We start from the raw sequence: 22,481 nt of genomic DNA on the forward strand, positions 1-22,481 counted from the left end.
GGGAAATAAAGTTTTTGAAAAGTTGCTGTGTTCTACTTTCAGAGTCCCTCTCTTGAAATAAAATCTCACGCAGCTAGAGTTTTGTGTCTCCATTCCTGCTGCCAGGTCTTAGTGTTGGCTTCCTGATACTCTGCTGGATGTACAAAATGTCAAAGCACGGGATGATTTTTAACTGTTCCTTTTGGTACGGATGACTGAGGGGGAAGTCTTGAGAGTGCTGGATGCGATGAGGTAGTTCTTGCTTTGGTATGTGATCTAGTGTGATTAACAAACTCCAGATCACAAAGATCCGGGTGCAAGGGAGCCTATTGAGTGCAGTTCTCTATCCAAGACAGTGTGCTACCTTGAGCTAACATGGAGGCATTGAAGGGAAAATATATCTCAAAACAAAGACAATCCTTGCTTTCTTCTTGAGCAGCTGCAGCCAGTCCCACTAATGGACGTGCAAAAGCAGAAACTGGCAGCATAAGGTATGTGTTCGTTTTTACAGATGGTACTGCAGACAAGTTGGTAATTGAAAAGGAAGTCGTGTACGTGAGCTATTTGACGGGGGGAATAGCCTATTACAGGACTTTCCTTTGTAATTGACTGGGTGAGTTATTGAAGAAGCAGTTTTCCCATGAAAGATTTCAGTTATTACAAAATTACATCATTATTGTTAAGGAAATTCCAAGTAGTCTTTTAAAAATCGTGTTATTAAAACTTTAAAAATCAGCTTCGATTTCCCTGTCTGCACAGTACCTGTATAATAAAATTATCTGCTCATGTTCCATTTTTTACAGACCTCTTATTAAAGACAATCTTCCATTTGAACAACACAACACAACCACTGGGCACTCATTTCAGTGCCTTGGAAGAGTGTCTTTAAATACCTAGCAATTTTATGCAATTTAAGGAAATACAAAATTAAATTAAATGTGATAACATGTTAAAATAATTTATAGATTCAAAAACTAAATGAAATCAGGTTCACTTCCATAGTTTATTAACCCACTTGTATATTTAAAAGTTATAGATAATGAAATGGTATAAGCACTATTAATAGAATAGTCCATCAAATTTTTTGTCCCAATTAAACTGTATTTGGTGTCAAGTCTCTTTGTTGGCACATTTGAAGGTTTTTACTATCACTTTTAGTGTTTTGAATCTCTCTGTTTTTAACCTTGTATTCCCATAAGTTTTTCTTGTTTTGATGGAAACAATCAGTAGTTACCCGTTTTGGGGGTTTTTTTTGGCTGAGAAGACAAAATACTGTTTTTACATCCAACCTGTGCCATGTCCTCTAGATTTAAGATCCTGTTAAGAAGTGCTTAAGAATTAAGAATATTTTTGTCTTTGCTGTGTCTCACCCAAGAAAAAATAGAAACATGAACACCACAGGCACATAAGGAACATAAACTCATGTATACAATGGGGAGTGTTTAAGGGGAAATAGCTTGTTATACTACCTGAATCTTGAGAAATTTGGTAAAAATAAACCTTATCTTTTATAATTGGCAGTATTTGATCCAAGTAATGATGATACCAAACGTTGCAGAAGGTCTCTGCCTGGGGATATATAAAATCCGTGTCATGAATTGTTACATGAACACTTGTGTTTACAGAACACACCAAAACCCCAGCACCATTATCCTGCCCATCTCTAGCCAAGTTGCTGCAAGAGCAGAGATCATAGTTGACAGTGGCCTTCCCATGTGACAGGCACTCCAAGGGGATCTAAGTGGTGTCACCAACTTCTGCTTTGTAAAAGTAGCACAGACCTACCTTCCTCCCCCCCCTTCTTTCTTTCTTTCCCTCCCTCTCTCCCTGCTCCCCTCCCTCTCTCCCTGCTCCCCTCCCTCTCTCCCTGCTCCCCTCCCTTTTCTTTTACACAGCAGGATCAAAACACAGGAGCTGCACACCGCCTACCCCCATTCCCCACCTCTGCTCTCCATCAGCCAAATGCTCTGTTCCTCTAGCTATGACTGTGTCTGTCACTCTCAGAGGAGCTTGTTACCATATCTGATCAAGGATGAGTCATTTCTTTCTGTTACCTTAAAACTTGCATAATTTCAATCAGCTGTTATAGGGTGACTTGAAGAGATAAGAGTTCTTCAAAGCCAGGCTATGGTGAAATATTTTTGATAAAAATTCCCCAGTCTCCTCCTGAGTGATAAGACCTAAAACATGGCAAAGAACTGTGGCTCTGAAGTGAAGGAGGCCTGGGTTTGCATCTTAGCTCTATTATTTGGCAGTTGGAAATGTTACTAAGCCTCAGTTTTCTAGTCCTTAGTGGAAGGAATAAAAATAATAATACTTGCCTCTTAGGATGGTTTTGAGGACATCAGATAATTAGACTAAGCCTGTACATTACATTATCTGGCATATATTAAATTTTCAATGGTAATTATTAAAGAAGAGATGAAAAGTCAAATAAGAGAATTGGACCAGATGATTGGTTCAGAAATGCTTTGTGGAATGTGATCTTAGAGAACTGAATGGGTTTTGTTGTTGTTGTTGTTGTTGTTTGCTTGTTTGAGTTTTTAAAAACTCTCTTCTTAACAGATATATAAAACTAAAAACTTTTACATATTAATGAGGTATCATGTACTGTTTGATGCATGTGTTCATTGCTTAGTGTGTAAATCAGGTTCCAGATATATATTTTGATGCTAGATAAATCAAAAAAACTACTTTCAGTCTTTTATCTCATCAATAAAAGAAAAATAAGAATACCTAATTATTTGCTTTAAATCTAAACCTGGATAGTATACATCAGGATCTTTTAAACTTGGGATCCAGGAGACTCTTCCAAATGAATTCATGACTCCCAATACTATTTGGAAATATTAAGGAAACATTGAGATGTACATAACTGCACTGAGGACAGTAACACTTTATGGGCCAGTTGTTATTTGTGAACTAACAAAAACAATGTTTTAAATTATTTGTTTCTTTCAAAAAAATCATGATCATCTTTAACTATTATAAAAGCAACTCTATATAGTTCATAAAATAACCATTTGTTTCTCTGATTAAATGCTTAGAAACTGAGAACTTTGGACTCTAGGCTTTTTCTAGGATATGTCTATCACTGAGATTTTTATTTTTCATAATGTGAAATATTCCCATAATAAATGTGTTTGTTAAATGTATTGTATAAATGAAATATGCAGTAGATTTGTTAAAAGAATTTTTCAAAACTTCAAGCCAAAATTTGCTTAAGAGGTGCTAAAATTGCCTAATAGTGCCTCCAAAAATCCTTCTATTACATTTTTTCCCCTGTCCAGTGTCAGATTTTGGCACTGGCATAGAAGAAAATGTCCCTGTGGAACAACTTTCCAGCCATTGTTGTAGCTGAAGGAAAGGTGAAAACAGATACATGGTGGCAGAAATAGAAGCAGTGAGAGACTTGAGTAGTTCTTTTGACAATAATGACTTTCACGTGGAATGAAAAAAGACAGTGCAGACATAAATTTTCAACCATATTTTTAGCTGTCCAAATGCGTACTTGCTGTAAAGGCAGCACATTATTCCAGAAATGGCATGGGTTAGAACTCTGAAGATCTGGCTTTTTCCAGATCTGATTCTGTTATGCAATTTGTGTATGACATTGGATGTTTGATTTGCTCCTTTACAAAATAGAGGGTGAGTCAAAGAAGGGAGACCTCAGACCTGTGTGAGAGGTTTTATATCTGTGTGGCTAATTTCCTGAGTCATCAGATTTGAAGAATCTGTATGAATAATCTAAATTGTGGGCTATGCATTGGGGAATTTTGTTTTTCTGCTCTCTCACTTCAGGAGTCACCAGTTGCATATCAGAAGAGATGCAGTTAATGTGTTTTGCACCCGAGCATTGCCTGATACATTGGGCAACTCTCTGCGTGGCGAGGTGTCAGTGGGATGAGGCTGAGGCACATTCGTACCTGGGCCCAATGTAGGATTGCTAGGGTATATATTGCCTCATGTCCTGGAGCAGGAGTTGTTCCATCACTCCTAGCCAGAGATGTTAGTTGAGTTGACACTGGTCTCCATTCTCATTGCTGATGTGTTGAGGAAGTGAGTTAAATAAGCCAGGTAAACAGGTTTTATTTCCAAGCTCTGAGATAGGTGATTATAAGATGAGGTTTTGGCTGAACCGTATGGAGTCCCTTCTGTTTCCTGGCAAGAAATCTGAGGGCAAAGAGGGTTGTTTTAAAGCAGGCATAGACTTGTTGTACAGCTCATTTCAACTGATTCTTCACAATTTTATTTGGAACAAAAGTCAGCGGAGATATTGGTAACTATTGCTTTCTGTTGGCAGAGTTCTTCTCTTTGCTCTTGCTAAACTAATGATCAGCCTGTGCTTCTGGTAAAATTCTGCCTGTTAATCTAAAGCTGTTCACTGCAAGCCATCATCTAATTTTAAGTCATTCTAGTTGCCGCATTCTATGTATTCTGTAGCATCCTAGATAGTCAATATAGCCTGTGGGGAAAAGCAGGTAAAGGATGTGGCCTTCTGTGTCTCATCATGGTGAAGTAATAGTAATAAGGACTAACTTAATATTCATCATTTATTCAACAGCTATTGGCTGTGTATTATATAGCTGACAGTCGAAAACACATTATTTAACTCATGTCAGCTCTCTTGCTAATAGTTAGTAGGGCAATGATGTTGATAGGACATTATTACTAATGGGACAGTAAACAAATGTTAATTTGTTTCTGAAAGGACTAGATGATTATACTTTTTTATAAAGGAGCATAGAGAGTGAATCAACTGCTAGTAAGATAACTTTCAGCCCTTTAATGAGATTTGTTCACGGTGAATACTTTGGTTTCTTCAGCAGAATTTCCATGTAATTTACATGCCTTAAACGATCAATGTTCATAAACAATCTCAGTTTGTATCATTTGATGTTTTTAGATTCCACTGGGCACTCTGCAAGATTTCAGACCATGGAAAACTCTGTACACTGCTATGACCCCTACTTCCAGCACAGTACCAGGCACATGGTGGACACTCAGTAACTATTCCCAGAACTGAATTGAATTAAATTTACCACCAAAATTTTATTACTGCAAAATTGTACCAGAAGGTTCTATCGTAGCCATCTGTGCATTTCCCTAAAATGAAATTTGCAAAGAATTCTAGATATAATCAAATAAACACAGAAAATATTTAAAGAGTTAAAAATATTTGAGGTACATCCAGACTAACAGCACATATATCAAATTTCAGATTGATTCGATTTAAAATGGCAAAGATATAAAACCATAAAAAATGTGAGTAAATACTCTGCCTATCAAGGCTTATTATGTAATTACATGGTCTCAGTATGGTTTTTATTCATAGAAAACTATTATAAAAGATCATTTTTGCACAAATTCCTTCACCAATGGAGACTTATAATATCTTAGAAATGAATATCCATGTCTCTAAATGTTAAGCCACTTGAATAAATAATTCAATCAAATTTGCTATTTATTAATCAGATGAAATCAGTTCTTTGTTAATAATGAAATTTGAAAACCTTAAAATTTTTGCTTTTGGCTGATCTTCAAATAATAAAATAAGCCATAAAAACAGCTGAATCAATGTAAAACTTTTTTTTATCATTTTTTCTTTCCCTCATATCTGTACTTACCAACACATGTGCCAAGATTCAATTCAGAATGATATAAAACTAAAGGAGGAATTAAGTCTCCTAAAAGCAAAACTTGGGTACTTTGGAGAAATAAAACTGCTATAATTATATCCATACAGTGGTTTGCTATTAAAAGACTATTTTGTTTCTCTTTGTCTTACTTCTCATTTATTTATTTATTTATTTATTCCTTTATTTAGTAGGCCTAGGAACCAAACCCAGGACCTCACAGATGCTAGGCAAGCAGTCTACCACTGAACTACATCCCTAACCTTTTTAAAGAAGATTTCTATGTTGAGAGAGGGTCTTGCTAAGTTGCGTAGGCTGGCCTTGAATTTGCAATTCTCATACCTCAGCCTCACCTACCTTGCTTTATTTTAAATAGTTATTTAGTCCTTTATATTTCTTGATATGCTTCAGGGGAAAAAATTAGTTTGGATTTAAAGTGTACCTATATTAAAAGTTACATTCATCATTTTCTATTTCAAACTCTGGTATGTATGATTGTCCAATTCATCACCTACATTGTTTTTGTAAAAATTTTGTGGTTATAATACATTTGAAATACAGAAAAGAAACATGTGATCTCAAGTCTTCTTAGTGATTATTGAAAAGTACCTGCTAGGCCAATCACTGGCTAGAAACTCCTTACTAATGGGTCCTACCATTACCCTTCTTTGTCATAGAGGAAATTACCAATCCACAAAAATAGTAGGGAGGCAACACATAAATTCAACCTAAACATTACTGATCAAACTACTGATATTTAAGGTTAAATTTAAAAATAATTATTTCCTTGAATTGAGTTTTTGTTTTTGCTTTTCTGTAGAAATTTACAGCTGTAGGTTTGGGCTTTGGGGCATGTGTTTCTATGCAACTGGCATCTCTTTGTTGAACCCACATAGAAGTAGAAAGTGTTGCTTAGAGGTCAGGGGCAGAGAATGCAACTGCTGCATGTGGCTTTCTTTCAGTCTGAGAGGAGAGTTGTGCTAAGTACATTCCTCAGGAACACCAATTGGTGTTACCCATTAGCTACTTATTTCTTTCCTTTCTCGCCAGTGCTGCCTATAGCCATAGGACTCATAATTCTCCACTCTCCTGCACAAGGTCACAGAGGTACAAATTATTACTATCTCTTACAAAGAGGTTGTAGAAAAAGAGGAACTTGTTAAATATACACATGCACATTTAGAGCCATCAGGCATGTATGATTATAACATGGATATAAAATATCACTGGAAATTTGTCCTGCCTGACCTAGGAATTCTGATACCTAGCAAGAACCTAGCATAAGCTGTTTCTAAAAAAAAAAAAAAAAAAAAAAAAAAGTAAGCTTATAATATAGGATTGGACAATGCATTTTCTTGATTTTTGTTTGTCACAACATCATCGACTGTCTCTGCCCAATTCCTGGTAAACTTTGTCAACCTGAGTGGAAGACATTTAGTCAGGATTTGTTAACAAAACAAAAAACAAAACTTCTCTTTCCCCAAAAGATAGGCGTAAATACTAATGATAGAAGTAATGATAAACAGTATTACTTTCAACTTTGTAATATTTATCCTCTTGAGACAGAGCACTGTTCTGGGTGTTAATTACTTAGAATTTTTGATGACTACTGGGAAACATGATTTCTGTACTTAAAAAGCTAGGCATACAGAAAAATAATAAAATATTTTAAAACTCTGCTATGCCGGATATACTGAATGAATATGGTCTTTAGTGGTTTGCTTTTTCTTTAAGTCAAAGCTGTTTGTTTGTTTGTTTGTTTGCTTTTTAAGTGGGGTAGGGAGGCTTCCTTTGGCAGCCAACTGCCACTTTGCCCTTGCTTGGGCTCAAGATGTGCATAACTTCAGGGAGGTTCCTGTGTCTAGGCAGCTAACACTGTGCATGGTGCAACCAAGTCAGGCCTGTCACCTGTGCTGTGGTTGAGAGAGATGTGCTTCTGTGGTCATGCAGCCAAGGACACTGTCCACATCCCCCACTTTTCTGCTGCTTCCAGAAACTTCAGTGCACCAAAAATATGGTCCAAGACTTACCAAAGTGCTAAATTTGTTGACATGGGAGGTTACATTTTGTGTGTGAAATATTTCTCACCTACCTCCCACTCTCCACCCCCATGCAAGCAGTCTCCCATTGAATTTGAGGTGTGAACACCTAGATATTTCACTCTGACTCAACTTTCCATTCTCATATTTGAGAAGATAGGCACAAATGAAATACATTTGACAATATCTAATTGTTTAGTTTGTCCCAAATGTCAAAAAATGAGGAGAAAAACAAAACTAACAGAGTGTGTTTGTCATATAAAAGAAGTCACAGTTGAATCCCCTTGACAAATAGCTAACTCGCTGGGTATTTACTACATCCCTGGAACTGTTTTAATTGCATCTGTTAATCTATGTAATACTCTGAGCTGTTTATACTGCAAAGATGGTGGTGATTTCAGCACTGAGAGGTTAAATAATTTTGCCCAAAGTTGCACATAGAAAATGTCAGAGACAGATTTTGAATAGAAGTAGTCTGACTCCTAAGCCTGATTATTAATGTCAAAGATATCCTGATTCTGAGTGACTTCAGCGCACCCCTACTATACTGGAAATAAGATATGGTTTACCTAAAGTACAACAACCTTTATTGGACTGCTTTCAGCAAGATATGCCTGTGGAAACCAGTACTGTAATTTCAGGATTTTCCCTCTAACTAATGAAGGGCACTTTCTTTGCAAGAGAATTAAGCACCAAATTGTGCAAGGGTTGAAATGCTCACTGAAATCAGGATTACACCCACTTTGGCATGCTGTGTCAAGCAACCAGGGCATAAGGAAAGGAGAGCATGCTGCAGTGAATGGTTCCACATTCAGGTTTGAGCCTCAGCCATATATGTGGGTTAGTTTCCAAATGGACATTTACATTGCCTTTATGTGGATCAAGTTGATCTCGATTTGCCAAATATGTTACATAGATCTAAGAAAATGACAGGATAGCCCCAGGAAAGTTTCACAATTATAACCTAACTAGGCTCCCCAGCTTACTTTGGGTAAAGGGGGCCCCAGAATGTTTGATAACAGGACCTCTAATGGCTCATTGGTTTTCGGGAGGCTGTAGCCTCTACTTTTGCAACAATTCCCACTGGAAATCTGTGGACCTCTGACGCTCAATGTTCGATATTGCTGTTGATGAGATTTAGAAACTTGTGGTGTTTTCTTGGTTTTGACTTGGAATGGGGGGTGTTGGGCAGTAGGAAAAGGAGAACTGGAGATTATCTTTGTGAAAATCAAGTTTTTATTACATCACCTAAAGTGGCACAACCTGCTACACTAATGAAACCATGTTCTTGGTTTAAAAGGGCAATTGTTAGCCTGACTTTGTGCTCACTAAAAACATTCCCCCAATCTTGTTAAGTTATTGCTCTCATTTCAGATTTTTATAGCTGTGCAGCTTACCAGCCCTCATTTCTTTACGTTTCATTCATTTTCCTTGTATTGATGATTAATGGAGGATGTCGAATGTTAGAGTGAGCAGGCATCAGCAATTGCAAGATCATAATTAGTTTAGCTGACAAGGGCCTCTGATAGCACTTGCATCTGGATGGAAAAATTACCCTATAGGGAACTGGCTGCTCACCAGGTCTTTTTAGTGATACATTGTGAAACACCCGATGAATCAAATGCCCTTTCAATGCCAAGAAAGTGTTCCAGTCTTGAAGCCAAAATTATGTCTGCAGAAAGCTTTCCATTTGAAATGTATCAGAGTACAATTATAACCATTGTATTTTCTTGGCAGGCGCTCCACTCTTCTACAGTATGGACTCGAGTTAAATAAATTGCCTAAATTTTATGAATCCCTGAATTTTTGACTTATAGCGTTTGTAATATTTAATTTATAATAAAATTAGGTCCCAGCAAGACTTTTTCCACTCCTTATCTAACATGCATATTTTATCATTAAAGGCTTTGCTTCCTAGAGAAAGGAGAGCTGAGCCACAATTCAGGCTGGCTTTTTTGCAGCAAGAGAATTCCATTTCCTGCCGGTTCGTATTTGTGCCGACAAACACAGCCTGACTTTTGTTTAAATGAGAAGTTTAATGGAATCATTACTTGATAGCAAGAATGTAACCGGCAATACTAATTATCTACTTTTAAATATTCTTAGATTATTTTTGAATCTGGTGATTACAGAATTCAAGCCACTAAAATCAGTTTGTATTCGGAAATGCTTGTGATTTCCAAGTCTGAGTCAAATAAAATAAATAAATAGCCATTGAAGGGACAACACTGTCTAGCTTAAGCAGGCACCTCATAAGGGCTCTCATTAGTAATACTGTACTTCTTGTTGGCAGAAGTCCCTCCTGGTCCACCCAGCTTTGGGGAATAGAGCATGTTTCTCTTTCAGATTTTACAATTGCAAAAGGAAAGACCAGAACTGAGTGTCTTATATTCTCTTAATACTTACGTTATACCAATGACATGCAAAAAGACACAAATTGGTTTAATTTTCAATGGTTTTCATGCTGCATTTATTCCAAGTTTGACTGTATTTTCAAGCTCAGGTAGCTTGTTCCAAAACATATTAACCATATTGCCATGTTCTGTCTTTATGGCTTTTGTTTTGACACTTTTAAAAGGTATATTTCAGGGTTCGGCATTTAGGCGTCATCATTAAAGGCACAAAACCCAAAGTTCAAAAAGTTAAAGCTGTTTCTGTGAAAGCCTTTGGTGTTCCACACACCTCATCCATCACTGTAGGGTTAATTATAATGAAAATCAGTGGTGCCTATTAAACACAATTGAACCTGACCTCATTATGGGCACTGTGGTTTTATACTGTCATTGTTGCAAGTCTGAAGACAAAACTCCTGGGTTGATTTGGTCTAACTCCACTGATCATGTGACTCACCTCTGACCTTGGTTTTCTACCCCCATTTCAGAGGCGTAGAGGCTCGGGTGTTTTTTGTGCCAATTGCCTGACCACAAAGACCTCTCTCTGGCGAAAGAATGCAAATGGCGGATATGTGTGCAACGCGTGTGGCCTCTACCAGAAGCTTCACTCGGTAAGAATTTGTCTCACTGTTTCAGGAAAAGCTTTATAAAGCAGAACTGGCCTGGTTGGTGGTGTGGTAAGTCCCATTCCCTGGCTTGTGCAGCCTGCCCCTGCAGGGCTGTTTAATGCAGTCACTTTGAGTGCACATGTGATTTATGGCAAAAAGGGCTTAGATGTGATGGGGAGATACGTTTGAGATCATTAGTAATGCATTATGCTTCTTTTGATATAAAGAGGAAGATGATTGATTTCTGGGAACTTCACATAAGAGATAGACAAACTAACGGTTATCAGAATTTAGTGGGATTAGTTAGGTAGAAAGGAGAAACCTTAACAGTTTCAAAAATATACAAAAAGTTAAATAAATAAATAAATAAATAAATAAATACACTCTTCAGTGTTGACTATAAAACAGAGGACAGGGGACATATGCTTATTTCCCAGTTTGCCTTCGTAATTCTCCAGTGTCACCTTGGCTGCTTGGAAGCTGGAGGTCAGGTACTTTTAGAAGCACAATTGTGAAATAGAACCAGAGAACGCCTTTTTGTCTGGGCTTCCAGGGTATTGGGTGAGGTAGCTGAGGTTCTGATTAGCAGATACATCAGGGTACAAGTATTGTAAGGTACAAAGGTGCTTTGGGTTTTAAAATCTCCAGATACCTCTGGCTCACAGAGGTTCTTTGAATTAATTTTTCCCAGATTTTAGTTAGAATTCTGTAATATGATTTAAACTCGCAAATCCCTCATCTGTATATGCATTTGACTTCCTGAAGGATATTTTTATAGTTTAGAAAGTTTATCTGCTGACACGAACTGACTTCAAAGTAGGAATACCCCTTTTATTAAACAGAAATCTATTTCCCTGTGCCTTTTCCATTTTGCTTGGCATTTTACCATAGCTGTTAGCACAAGCCGGTGAGTAGAATACAGCTACAAGGAATACAGTTTTAGACAAAACATCCTCATAAATGGACCATTGGAAGCACCCTTGAAAAAAGTGCATGCTGCCAACAATACTAATTGGTAGTAAACTGCAAAAACCTTAGTTGTCAGCATGTAGCTAGTACAAAGATTCCTCCACCCCACACACACACCACCACATACCACCTTACTTTTTTTTTTTTAACCATTTAAACATTTCACCGTTTTAACAGGGCAGTAAGCTTCCATTTAATGAGTCCTGATGTTAATGATTTTAATTGAACTTCGGCCAATTATAGGCTAAGAATTAATTAAATTACTGTTCTGCCAAGTTACGATAATTTAACCACTGCGCTATAAACTAAACTGTTTTCAAAAAATTATTTTAATATTTGTCTCTCCAGAGGCAAGATGTTTTCAGTTTTGAGTTTTTTTAATGAACCATAAAATGAAAGATATAAAGGTTACTGCTCACACAAAATTGCCATTAAAATTTTGAAAGTTTTCAAAAGGAATGAAATTGTAAACTTTAGATCTCTTTATTATATAGAGATTAAACTGCATATTTTTATAATATCTTGAGCCCTTTATAAACCTGAACTTTATGAACAAAATTTATGCACATGGCATATCTAAGCTATGTGCATTTTCATCCTGAAACTAGCAATTGAATTGTTAATAACAAGTGTGTTATCTTTCCTCTGGAACACCTTATCATAACAAATATTCCAAAAAAGATTTATAGTTATATTTTGTTTAATATGTAATAACACTCCCTGGCATTAAGGTACATCCTTTTTAGGAAGAATTCACAGATTATATATTACTTATATTCATCTTTTTGTAGACATTATTTCCTGTTTTCATTTTTTTTAATCATTTGTTAACACCACTTGAATATCCTCCTAAATTTATAGCTGAAAAATGCATTAATTTATTAAACTTGATTTTACAAATCAAAGTTAGAGCTCTTAGTGCAGGTAAAGTTTTTATTATAGTATTATCCATGGATTTTTGTCATGTAATATAAACACCTGTTGAGCATGTACATAAATACTAATCATGTAATGTCTAAGCTGAATAAAATACTTAAGCTGAATGAAAGTCAGCATTCATTTTAAGTAGAGTAGAATGACAGATTGGATACTCCAACCAAGGCTACAAATGAATTTAGATTTTTTTCAACACAAAACTAATGCTTTACCTTTTTTTTTTTTTTTACTTTACTGTTAACAAGTAAAACTTTCCATAGTGAATATATAGATATTAAAGTAAGAGAAATAAAAGTAAGAAGGGGGAAAGATTACTCTCATACAGCTTCAATTACCTGAAACCTTTTGTTACAATTCTGTCAGTTTGTCTTTGATTACTTTTGCTGTGAAATGAATATTTTGTATTCGTGTTTGCAGTTCTTTAGAAAGATACATCTATTAGGGTAAACTGGCTTAGCAAAACAACACAGACTGGGTGGCTTAAACCAACAGAAATGTACCTTCTCACTTCTCTGGAGACTGGAATCCAAGGTGCCAGCATGGTTGGATCCTGGGGAGGGCTCTCCTCCTGACTTAGATAGGCGCCTTTTTGCAGTGTAGAGGGATCTCTCTTTTCCTCTTCTGAGGTCACAGTTCTGTTGGATTGGGGCCCTACCTTGATGACCTTATTCAGCCATAATTCTCTCTTAAATACCCAATCTCTAGACATTGAAGATTAGTGCTCCAGGATACAAATTTTTGCCAGGACACAACATAGCCCGTAGCAGTGCCTAATTTTCCCACTGCAGTCATCAATACCTATCTCCCATGTTACTTTGTCAACATCGTAGCACACAATGCAAAAATTTTAAGATTTTTTTAAAAAATCATATTTCATCAAATAAGTTTGTACATAGTTTTATTACTGAATGATGCAACCCCCAAATCTGTTAAGCTTGAAAAAGCTGCTTTTAAGTAGGTTAAAATTTTCAGTCCCCCTTGTAAAGATGGACATGATTTAATTAGCTAAAATAGTGTACTTTATTTACTTCCTCTGATCCTGCTTAGGGCAAAAGGAGGAGATTTAGTAAATCTGTAGCATAAAGCCTATCCTTGCTTTGAACTTAAGCATGGTTTTTATTTGTGAGGAATTTCGAGTGCATTTGAATGTATTTTTTTAATGTTTTCCTTTTATGTATTTTGTGTGTTCTCTGCAGACTCCCAGGCCTTTAAACATCATTAAACAAAACAACGGTGAGCAGATTATTAGGAGAAGAACAAGAAAACGCCTTAACCCAGAGGCACTTCAGGCTGAGCAGCTCAACAAACAGCAGAGAGGTAGCAGTGAGGAGCAGGTCAATGGAAGCCCATTAGAGAGGAGGTCAGAGGATCATTTAACTGAAAGTCACCAGAGAGAAATTCCACTCCCCAGCCTAAGTAAATACGAAGCCCAGGGTTCATTGACTAAAAGCCATTCTGCTCAGCAGCCAGTCCTGGTCAGCCAAACTCTGGATATTCACAAAAGGATGCAACCTTTGCACATTCAGATAAAAAGTCCTCAGGAAAGTACTGGAGAACCAGGAAATAGTTCATCTGTATCTGAAGGGAAAGGAAGTTCTGAGAGAGGCAGTCCCATAGAAAAGTACATGAGACCTGCAAAACACCCAAATTACTCACCACCAGGCAGCCCCATTGAAAAGTACCAGTACCCACTTTTTGGACTTCCCTTTGTACATAATGACTTCCAGAGTGAAGCTGATTGGCTGCGGTTCTGGAGTAAATACAAGCTCTCTGTTCCTGGGAATCCGCACTACTTGAGTCATGTGCCTGGCCTACCAAATCCTTGCCAAAACTATGTGCCTTATCCCACCTTCAATCTGCCTCCTCATTTTTCAGCTGTTGGATCAGACAATGACATTCCTCTAGATTTGGCGATCAAGCATTCCAGACCTGGGCCAACTGCAAATGGTGCCTCCAAGGAGAAAACAAAGGCACCACCAAATGTAAAAAACGAAGGTCCCTTGAATGTAGTAAAAACAGAGAAAGTTGACAGAAGTACTCAAGATGAACTTTCAACAAAATGTGTGCACTGTGGCATTGTCTTTCTGGATGAAGTGATGTATGCTTTGCATATGAGTTGCCATGGTGACAGTGGACCTTTCCAGTGCAGCATATGCCAGCATCTTTGCACGGACAAATATGACTTCACAACACATATCCAGAGGGGCCTGCATAGAAACAATGCACAAATGGAAAAAAATGGAAAACCTAAAGAGTAAAACCTTAGCACTTAGCACAATTAAATAGAAATAGGTTTTCTTGATGGGAATTCAATAGCTTGTAATGTCTTATGAAGACCTATTAAAAAATAATACTTCATAGAGCCTGCCTTATCCAACATGAAATTCCCTTCTTTCATTATTCTTTCTTTTGATGAGTAGGTTACCAAGATTTAAAAGTGAGACAAATGGTTAGTGAGAAAGAATGGAAGATGGTAAGCAATCACTTTTAAAACCTAGTAAGTCAAAACCACCTTGACTGATGTGTACTGGTGAACCGATCCATACAACGTCCCACCAGACTATATTTATTATGTTTGTGAAGGGATTAAAAACGGTCTAGAATTTGAATGGGTTTACATATTATGATACTAAAGCAGTATTGGGCTGGCCATTGGCCCGTTTGTTCAAAAACCCAGAAACTGTTCCCTAAATTTAAAAGTATTGTGAAATCCTAGGCAGATGAGGAGAATTTGAATCTCCAGGGCAGTAGAAGGAAAAGGACGCCCTCTCAAATCAGTCTCCCCTCATTGACCATGTTGCAGATTTGGACCTAGAAATGAGAACTGTGGTTAGGCTTGGTGAGAGAGCAGCAAGAAAGGCGACAGATGGTGGCACGATGTTTTGGGCCAGCCCTGCCTGTACATACACATGCACACCCTCTTTTGATATTTTTTGTCCTTTAGATGTTCAAATACTCAGTAGAACTTTTGTTTGCAGTTTAGGTTCATTTTGTCCAAATATATATCCATTTCAAAAAACAGTGTCCTCAGTGCTTATGTAGTAATTTTATTTCAGATATTTCTTTCTTGTTTATGATGAACCAGTTTGGATTTTTTTTTAAGCCTCCTGTTGATCACTAATCTCACTTGGCACATTATAACTAAGGACTCCCCTCAAATCAATAGATGGATACAAATGTCAGACCATGAGTTTAATTTGCTTAGAACACATGGTATTTTTCCACAAGGTAACCTGCTGTATTTATTTATTTTCTTTTGGTTAAATAGAATTTCCAAACTTTGTGGTCAGGCAGCGTCTAAGGTTACGTTACCACAGACTGACAGTTGGTATATGTACCAGTCATTACCCTTCATTAGATTTATACAGGTTTAGTTAAGTAGCATTAAATAGAATTCTTAGAAGTATGTCTTCATAGTACTTTTAATACTTAAGGCTTTGTAAAAACTATCCATGAAGGGAAGCTCCTCAGCATAACTGCTCAGGGAAATAGGGCTAAATAACTGAACATTAAATAATTGGTTAAAGGTGCTGTTAGTCGAGCCTCAATGCTTGCTACAAGGATGTATGTACAAGGACTGACTTTAATAATTTGCATTATATTGTCCCAACCAGTAGTTTATTTTTTGCCACGGAGATGTAGAAGATATTACAAGCTACTGGATGCACTGTCAGATTAACTTATTTCATTAAAGAAGTTGGGAGAACAAATAGGAAAAAAAAAACTTATTTTTCTAGTAAATATTAATGTATTACATTTCAAATAATGGTGCCTGACATATTGAATAATTATTTTCTACAGTGTACGTATGCAACAAAGATATTCCATCATGCATTAGAGTCAGTTCTGGCTCTGCCTAGCTGTTTACATTTGCAAATGTAGCAAACAAGGTAATAAGCAACTATTTCTATTGCAGTAGATATCTTTTTGTGTGTGTGTGTGTGCATTAAAGTTGTAAACGGTAACATAAAACAAATGAAAGTTCTTGATATAATGGTATGGAAACAAGAAGGAAATGAAAATATTTTTATGCCTACTTAGGAAAAAAAGGGTAGCACTATTCATTCCAAGTACTTTTTTTTTTTTTTTTTACTTTTTAAGCTCTTAACTCACATTGTTATGCTTAAGATGATAAACATATATCCTCTTTTTATTGCTTTGTCTATGTTTCAGATGAAACATTTCAGAAATTATTTTGATAAGTGTTGCTGAATCTGCAGCACTGGTGTGTTTATTGCATTCTGTAGTCGCATTTGCACTCCATTTTTACATTAACTCGCAGTTGCTTTGTATTGTTTTGTTTTGTTTGGGTTTGTTTCCTCCTCACAGTGCCGGGTCTTCGTTTCTTAAAGTTGGATGGCAGGTAGAGTTCAACCAGTTCGTGACTGTTGTAGTGAATGAAGCTAAAAGTATCTTTCTAATGTTGTGTTGTCATTTCCATTCTTGCATTTTTGTTTTCCTGTTAAAAAAAAAAGAAAAAGAAAGAAAAAGAAAAAAAAAAGCGAGAGAAATCAGGACTAAGTCCTTTGCTTCAGTTTCATTGTTAAAGGGCCCTATTCTGATCTCACCTGTCCCTAGCTCTAATATTCACATAAACTGAAATAAAGAGGTGGAATGAGGAGCTTTGACATTCAAATGACTTGACATAATTTATCTTTCTTAGGACATTTGATGAAAAAAAAATCTCAAAAATATGCAGGCAGATCTGCGAGGTGTCAAAGATCTGAAAAAGAGAGATTTCCCAAACAACAATATTTCATTTTCTTGGTAATAAGAATATTAAAATGCACTGTAGCAATCCTCGAGTGACATTATACGTTGACTGCTCAAATTAGTAAAATACCAGAAGTTTGGTTAACTTGGACAATGTTATAGGTATTATTTTTTTTGGACAAATATAAAAACTCCCTAAGCAATTCCTCCAGTGTATCAGACACAAATAGGTTGTTTATTGTTGGCACGTAATAAGCCTTTGTTTTTCATTCAGTTGTTTTTTTTTTCTTTCTTTCCTCAGACAGACATAGTAGCAATGACTAGCATTGGAAAATACATATCACTGTTCTTGGAATATTTATGGTCAGTCTCCTTTCAGTAGAATACTCTTGGATAGCATTGACGTGATAGATCTTATTCCATACTCTTTTATTATTAATTATTTTATTTTCACTTTTGCTTTCATTTTTATACATATTTTGGTGGAGAAGAGGTCAGGTTTTGGAAAACAAACAACAAAAGTTTATCATAACACTAAAAGAAGACTCCTTTATTTGTTGGACTTAAAGCCTTTGTTCCATCTCTCAAAATATATTATAAAAATTTTTTTTTAATATTTCTGAATAATTTTGTCATAAATGGTGAATGATTTTCAATGAGCTATTTAGGTACTGAAACTTTTTTTTTAAGGACTTTCAAAATCATTTAGGGATTTTTCCTCTTGGAAAGGCTTTCCCTGTGATGAAAACTATAAGCCCCCTAAAGCTGTATGCAATTTACCACCTGTAGGTCCTTTCCGATTGTCTTATCTATATTCTAAACTGAGCTGTAGAACAAAGTTAAGGCCAGGACCAGCTCTTGCCTTTTCTCTCTTCCTGTTTTCTCTCTTTCCCTCATTATTGTCCCCCTCTACACACAAGGCTGTTTGGGATAGAAAATCCTTCTGGAGAGCCAGCCCACCTCGGAAGATTGTGGATTAAGAGAGACACTACAGGACACTTAAGTAGAGAAAGGGATGGAGCTCTCAAGGCCAGCACGTTCTCTGGGGTTCAAAAGGCTAAGAGTGTGCCCAGTTATCTCTACATGACATATTGAGATGTTCTTTTTTTTTAAAAAAAAATCCATTTTTAAAGTAGTGATGTTCTGTTCTAAACTGTTCTCTTTTAGTAAAGGTAGATTTTAGAAAACAAGCATGGGGATTCTTTTCTAAGGTAATATTAATGAGAAGAAGAAAAAAAAGTGATTATCTCTAAGAGCTCTTTGTTGAAGCCTGTGGTAGCACATTTTGTTTATGATTGATTGCACATGTGCACATAATCTATTATGATCCAATGCAAATGCAGCTCCAAAAATATTAAATGTATATATATTTTAAAATGCCTGAGGAAATATGTTTTTCTTAATAAACTGAAAAATATCAGTACTGCTATTAAAACAATTATTAGCCTCCTGCTGTGTGGCTGCAAAACATCATCAAGTGACCTGTCTTGAGACCTTTGAATTGCCTGCCTGTTTAGTTAATGAACATTAATGGCTTTCTAGAGGAGGAATATCTGCTGTCCAATGGTGGGAACACCAAATAAGGAAGCTGGTGGTGCTGCCTTTGTGTGGTACGCCAGCCTTTTGCCTAAAGTTTAGCTGAGTTCATGGCTCTGTTTTTGGGTTGAGGATCATGGCAAAAAGACTCCAGGCCTCTTTGGTGAGCAAGTAGGTGAGAGCTTGCTGACTGCTAGACACAGGGGGAAACTGAGGAATTGAAATGCAACCTGAATATGAAACTAAATACACTAACTAAAGGTAGGTCCTGTTAGGTGGATTCTGTCGGCAAGCAACTAACCATAGATGGAAAGAAGATGGAAAGCCACGCATCAGAATTGTGAAGGGCAGTGTTATTTTCCCAAAGAAAGACTTGGCCAAGGACAGAGGCTTGGCTACTTTTCAAAGCACTTCCTTTTGGTCATCTGTGACTGATAATGGTGCAATTGTTTAGAAAGCCTCTCCAGTTATTTGCAGTAATCAGAACCTCTGGAAGATGCTAGGGCAGAAGTGTGTCAAGTCAGGGATGAAGAAAATGTGAAATTCAACAGTAATCCACACATGGAAACTGGATAATGTATGCTCATGTGTTTTTCTCTTGAAAGGCAAGGTAGAGCTGGTTACTCCGTCCTACACCAGAAGAAAGCAAGAGTAACTTATCATGGAAATAATGTTTAATCTTCTTCAGAGAAAATGGTCCTTCAGGACCCATAAGTCCCCAAACTGGATCCTGGTTTTACCCCTGATTATTTGTTCAACACATGAACTGCAACAAATCACTTTTTCTTTTTGTGCCTCAGGTTCCTCAGCTATAAAATGGAAAAGTATATGAATAATAATATTAATATTAATAATAATAATAATGGTAATGTAGTACTTGTTTGTAAAGCACTTTGAGACCCTTGGTTGAAAGGCACCACAGGAGTGTCAAGTAGTATTATTTGGCCAAGGGGGTACCTTAAGCTCTCAGTTCCCAAGGGCCAGGAAAGGTTGGGGTCATTTTTGTTAAAGATGAGCTGTAAATATCATAACTAGACAGCCTATAGTGTTGACTAGGAAGAGGCAAAACTATTATGAGGCTGATAAAACCATAGTTTCTTAATGGCTACCAACAAGGCAAATATCACAGTAACAAATGCCAAATTTCTTAGGGTCTGCTATTTGATGACAATATGGATAATCTGGGGGGAGGGACGGGTGGGAAACATCTCAAAATGCCAATGTAAAATTAACTTTCAGCAATATTCACCAGCAGAAAATGTCTTTCATATGGAATGATTTCATGTTGCTAAGAAAAAGAATTCAATTTGTAGTCCTGATTTGAATATTAGAATGTTGGCTATAATAGTTCTGTTCTTACAACACATGGAATTTTTCGTTTTATTTTATTTTGTTTTCATAGTGCATGTTCATTTCTACTCACAAACATGTTCTTGGTGTATTTCTTATGCAAACAATCTTCAGGCAGCAAAGATGTCTGTTACATCTAAACTTGAATAATAAAGTTTTACCACCAGTTATACATAACGGCGTTGGTATGGTTTATATGGATTTATATTATTCATCCATGTAGCAATAGGAAATACAGACCATTGTAACATTCAGACAGGCTCTGATAAATTGAAATGGTGAAAATTCACCATTATTTAAAATATTGCTAGGACCGATAAAGCCTGGATTCTCTCAACTTGTTTTGTTTTTGCTTTACTTTTTTTTCTTTTTTATCTTTCTTTAACCATAATCAATCCCTTATTGTGTACAAAAATTATACTAGCTCCATTAGAAAGATTAACAATAAAATTGTGTTTATTTCAAAAACATTCATTGAGTATCAAGTATTGAGTGTTGAGTATTGGGTAATGATTGTGTTATAGTATGTAAAAGCCACTTATGAAGTTTAGCTGTGATTCAGTTCACTATACCCACATGAATATGATGTGAAGATTCTGATAAATTACCTCGAAAAGTCTACATTACCATATTAAATATTCTGTTTGCTTAAGATGGAATTAATCAGAGCAGGTCTCCTGAACAATGATTTTGAAAGAGCAAAGAAGCAGATGAAATCTAGATAAGGAAGGACATGGGAAGACTCACATGCTTTTAATCAGAAGGAAAGACAGAAGGACAGGACACACAGTGTGTTGATAATCATTTGCTTTAGGTGATGTTTTGAAAGTTCCAAGGTAATCAGTGTCTATCTTCTTGCCTGGTCTTCATCTCTTGTAATGATAAACCCAAATTAATGAACAAGCTCTCTTATTTTTCTCCCTCTTTTTTTCCCCTCATCTCATGTTTTGAAAATAACAAAGTAGAGACTCTTCGAGGGGCTTTTTTTTTTTTTTTTTTTTTTTTACAGCCAAAGGCTTTGCTCTTTAGAAAAGAGCAATAATAATGTGATTTCCTTATATAGAATTTCATTCTTCCATTAGGGTCTACTTTTCATAAAAAGCAGAATACAGTTTGTTTTCACCCAGAACTCTCAGAGCCCCCATTAAAAGAGGAACATGCATGGAGCAATTAGCTACACAGTTGTATGAAGGGAGAGAACAGAATGCACCAGCATTGCCACCTCTTCCTCATCTCTTGCTCCCCCACATCTGTGAGGGTAGAGTAGGGGGTCAGAAACTCAGTGCCCAAGAGGAGTAGGCAGGTAGCTTGCTGGGATGCAGCCACCAGAGTAGAGACTGGGAACTGGAAAGCTCGTTCCTGGGATGAAGGTTGTCTTTCCTCCGCTCTAAGAATATTGCCAGGGGAGAATGTCAATTTGTGTTCCCAGATTTTCAATTTTCAAGAAGAATTGGACAAAGGAAATTTCATGTGAAATTGCCTAATTTTTAAATGTCAGTAGCTGACTTTTTTTTTTAATACTTCAAGCCAAACAAAACACTTATTAAGAATTAATTCCACCCCTAAACTGCCAGAGTGACTCTTGGAGCTTGAACATCGTGAACTCTGAGAACTGGCAAAGATGAAACTGGGCAAAGGGTTGGGGTGGCTTCTCTTGGGCTTTGTCTCAGGTCCCAGAGCATCTGCAGCTCTACCTAGAAACCAAAAACAACTGCACTAAGGCACCTGCCTGACTCCAGACCAGATGTATTTGAGACAAAACATTTGCACAGGGGAGGACATAAATCCTATTTTTTAAACATACTGCAAATGACTTCATCCTTTTGTTCTCCATCTTTACAACCCCAAGTATAGTTATATGTGTTTGTGTGTTTTTAATGTTTCAGAACTTTTGTTTATTTTTATATGGTGCTAAGGATTGAACCCAGTGCTTCACACGTGCTAGGCAAGGCGCTCTGCCACTGAGCTATAGCCCCAGCCCTGTGTTTGTGGGTATGGACAAATTTACCCTTTCCTGGGCAAAGACATGTCAAAAACTATTAAAAAGCTGCTAAAAGTATATTACGTCCAGTAATGTTTCCAGGATACATGGGACAGCCCCATCCTTTCATATTTTAGAGTGAATATAACAAGGCCAGGAAAGCAGAGCATAATAGTAGATGAGGAAAGAGGGATATTTTTATGTCATACTTAGTTATAGAAATAAATTTCTTTAGACAGGAATAAATAATTTTATAGTAGGGCTGATTAATAGTTTCACATTATTTTCTGATGGTATTCTGGATGTCAGAAATGTGAAAATAATCTTTAAAAAATGTTCTA

The 22,481-nt window shown here is 36.6% G+C and overlaps 1 protein-coding gene across 2 annotated transcripts in view; it reads left to right on the forward strand.

Moving 5' to 3' along the window:
- Trps1 (transcriptional repressor GATA binding 1) overlaps positions 1 to 20,333 on the forward strand; it is a 240,671-nt gene extending 220,338 nt beyond the window's left edge. For both annotated transcript variants that reach the window (XM_026393883.2, XM_026393882.2), the window contains exons 5-6: positions 10,536 to 10,658; positions 13,757 to 20,333. In XM_026393883.2, coding sequence (XP_026249668.1) covers positions 10,536 to 10,658; positions 13,757 to 14,818 — 1,185 coding nt within the window. In that variant the 3' untranslated portion in view covers positions 14,819 to 20,333. The remainder of the gene's footprint in view (positions 1 to 10,535; positions 10,659 to 13,756) is intronic.
- The last annotated feature ends 2,148 nt before the right edge of the window (positions 20,334 to 22,481 follow it).

This window comes from Urocitellus parryii, chromosome 7 (genome assembly GCF_045843805.1).
Source record: "Urocitellus parryii isolate mUroPar1 chromosome 7, mUroPar1.hap1, whole genome shotgun sequence".
NCBI classification, from domain to species: Eukaryota; Metazoa; Chordata; class Mammalia; order Rodentia; family Sciuridae; genus Urocitellus; species Urocitellus parryii.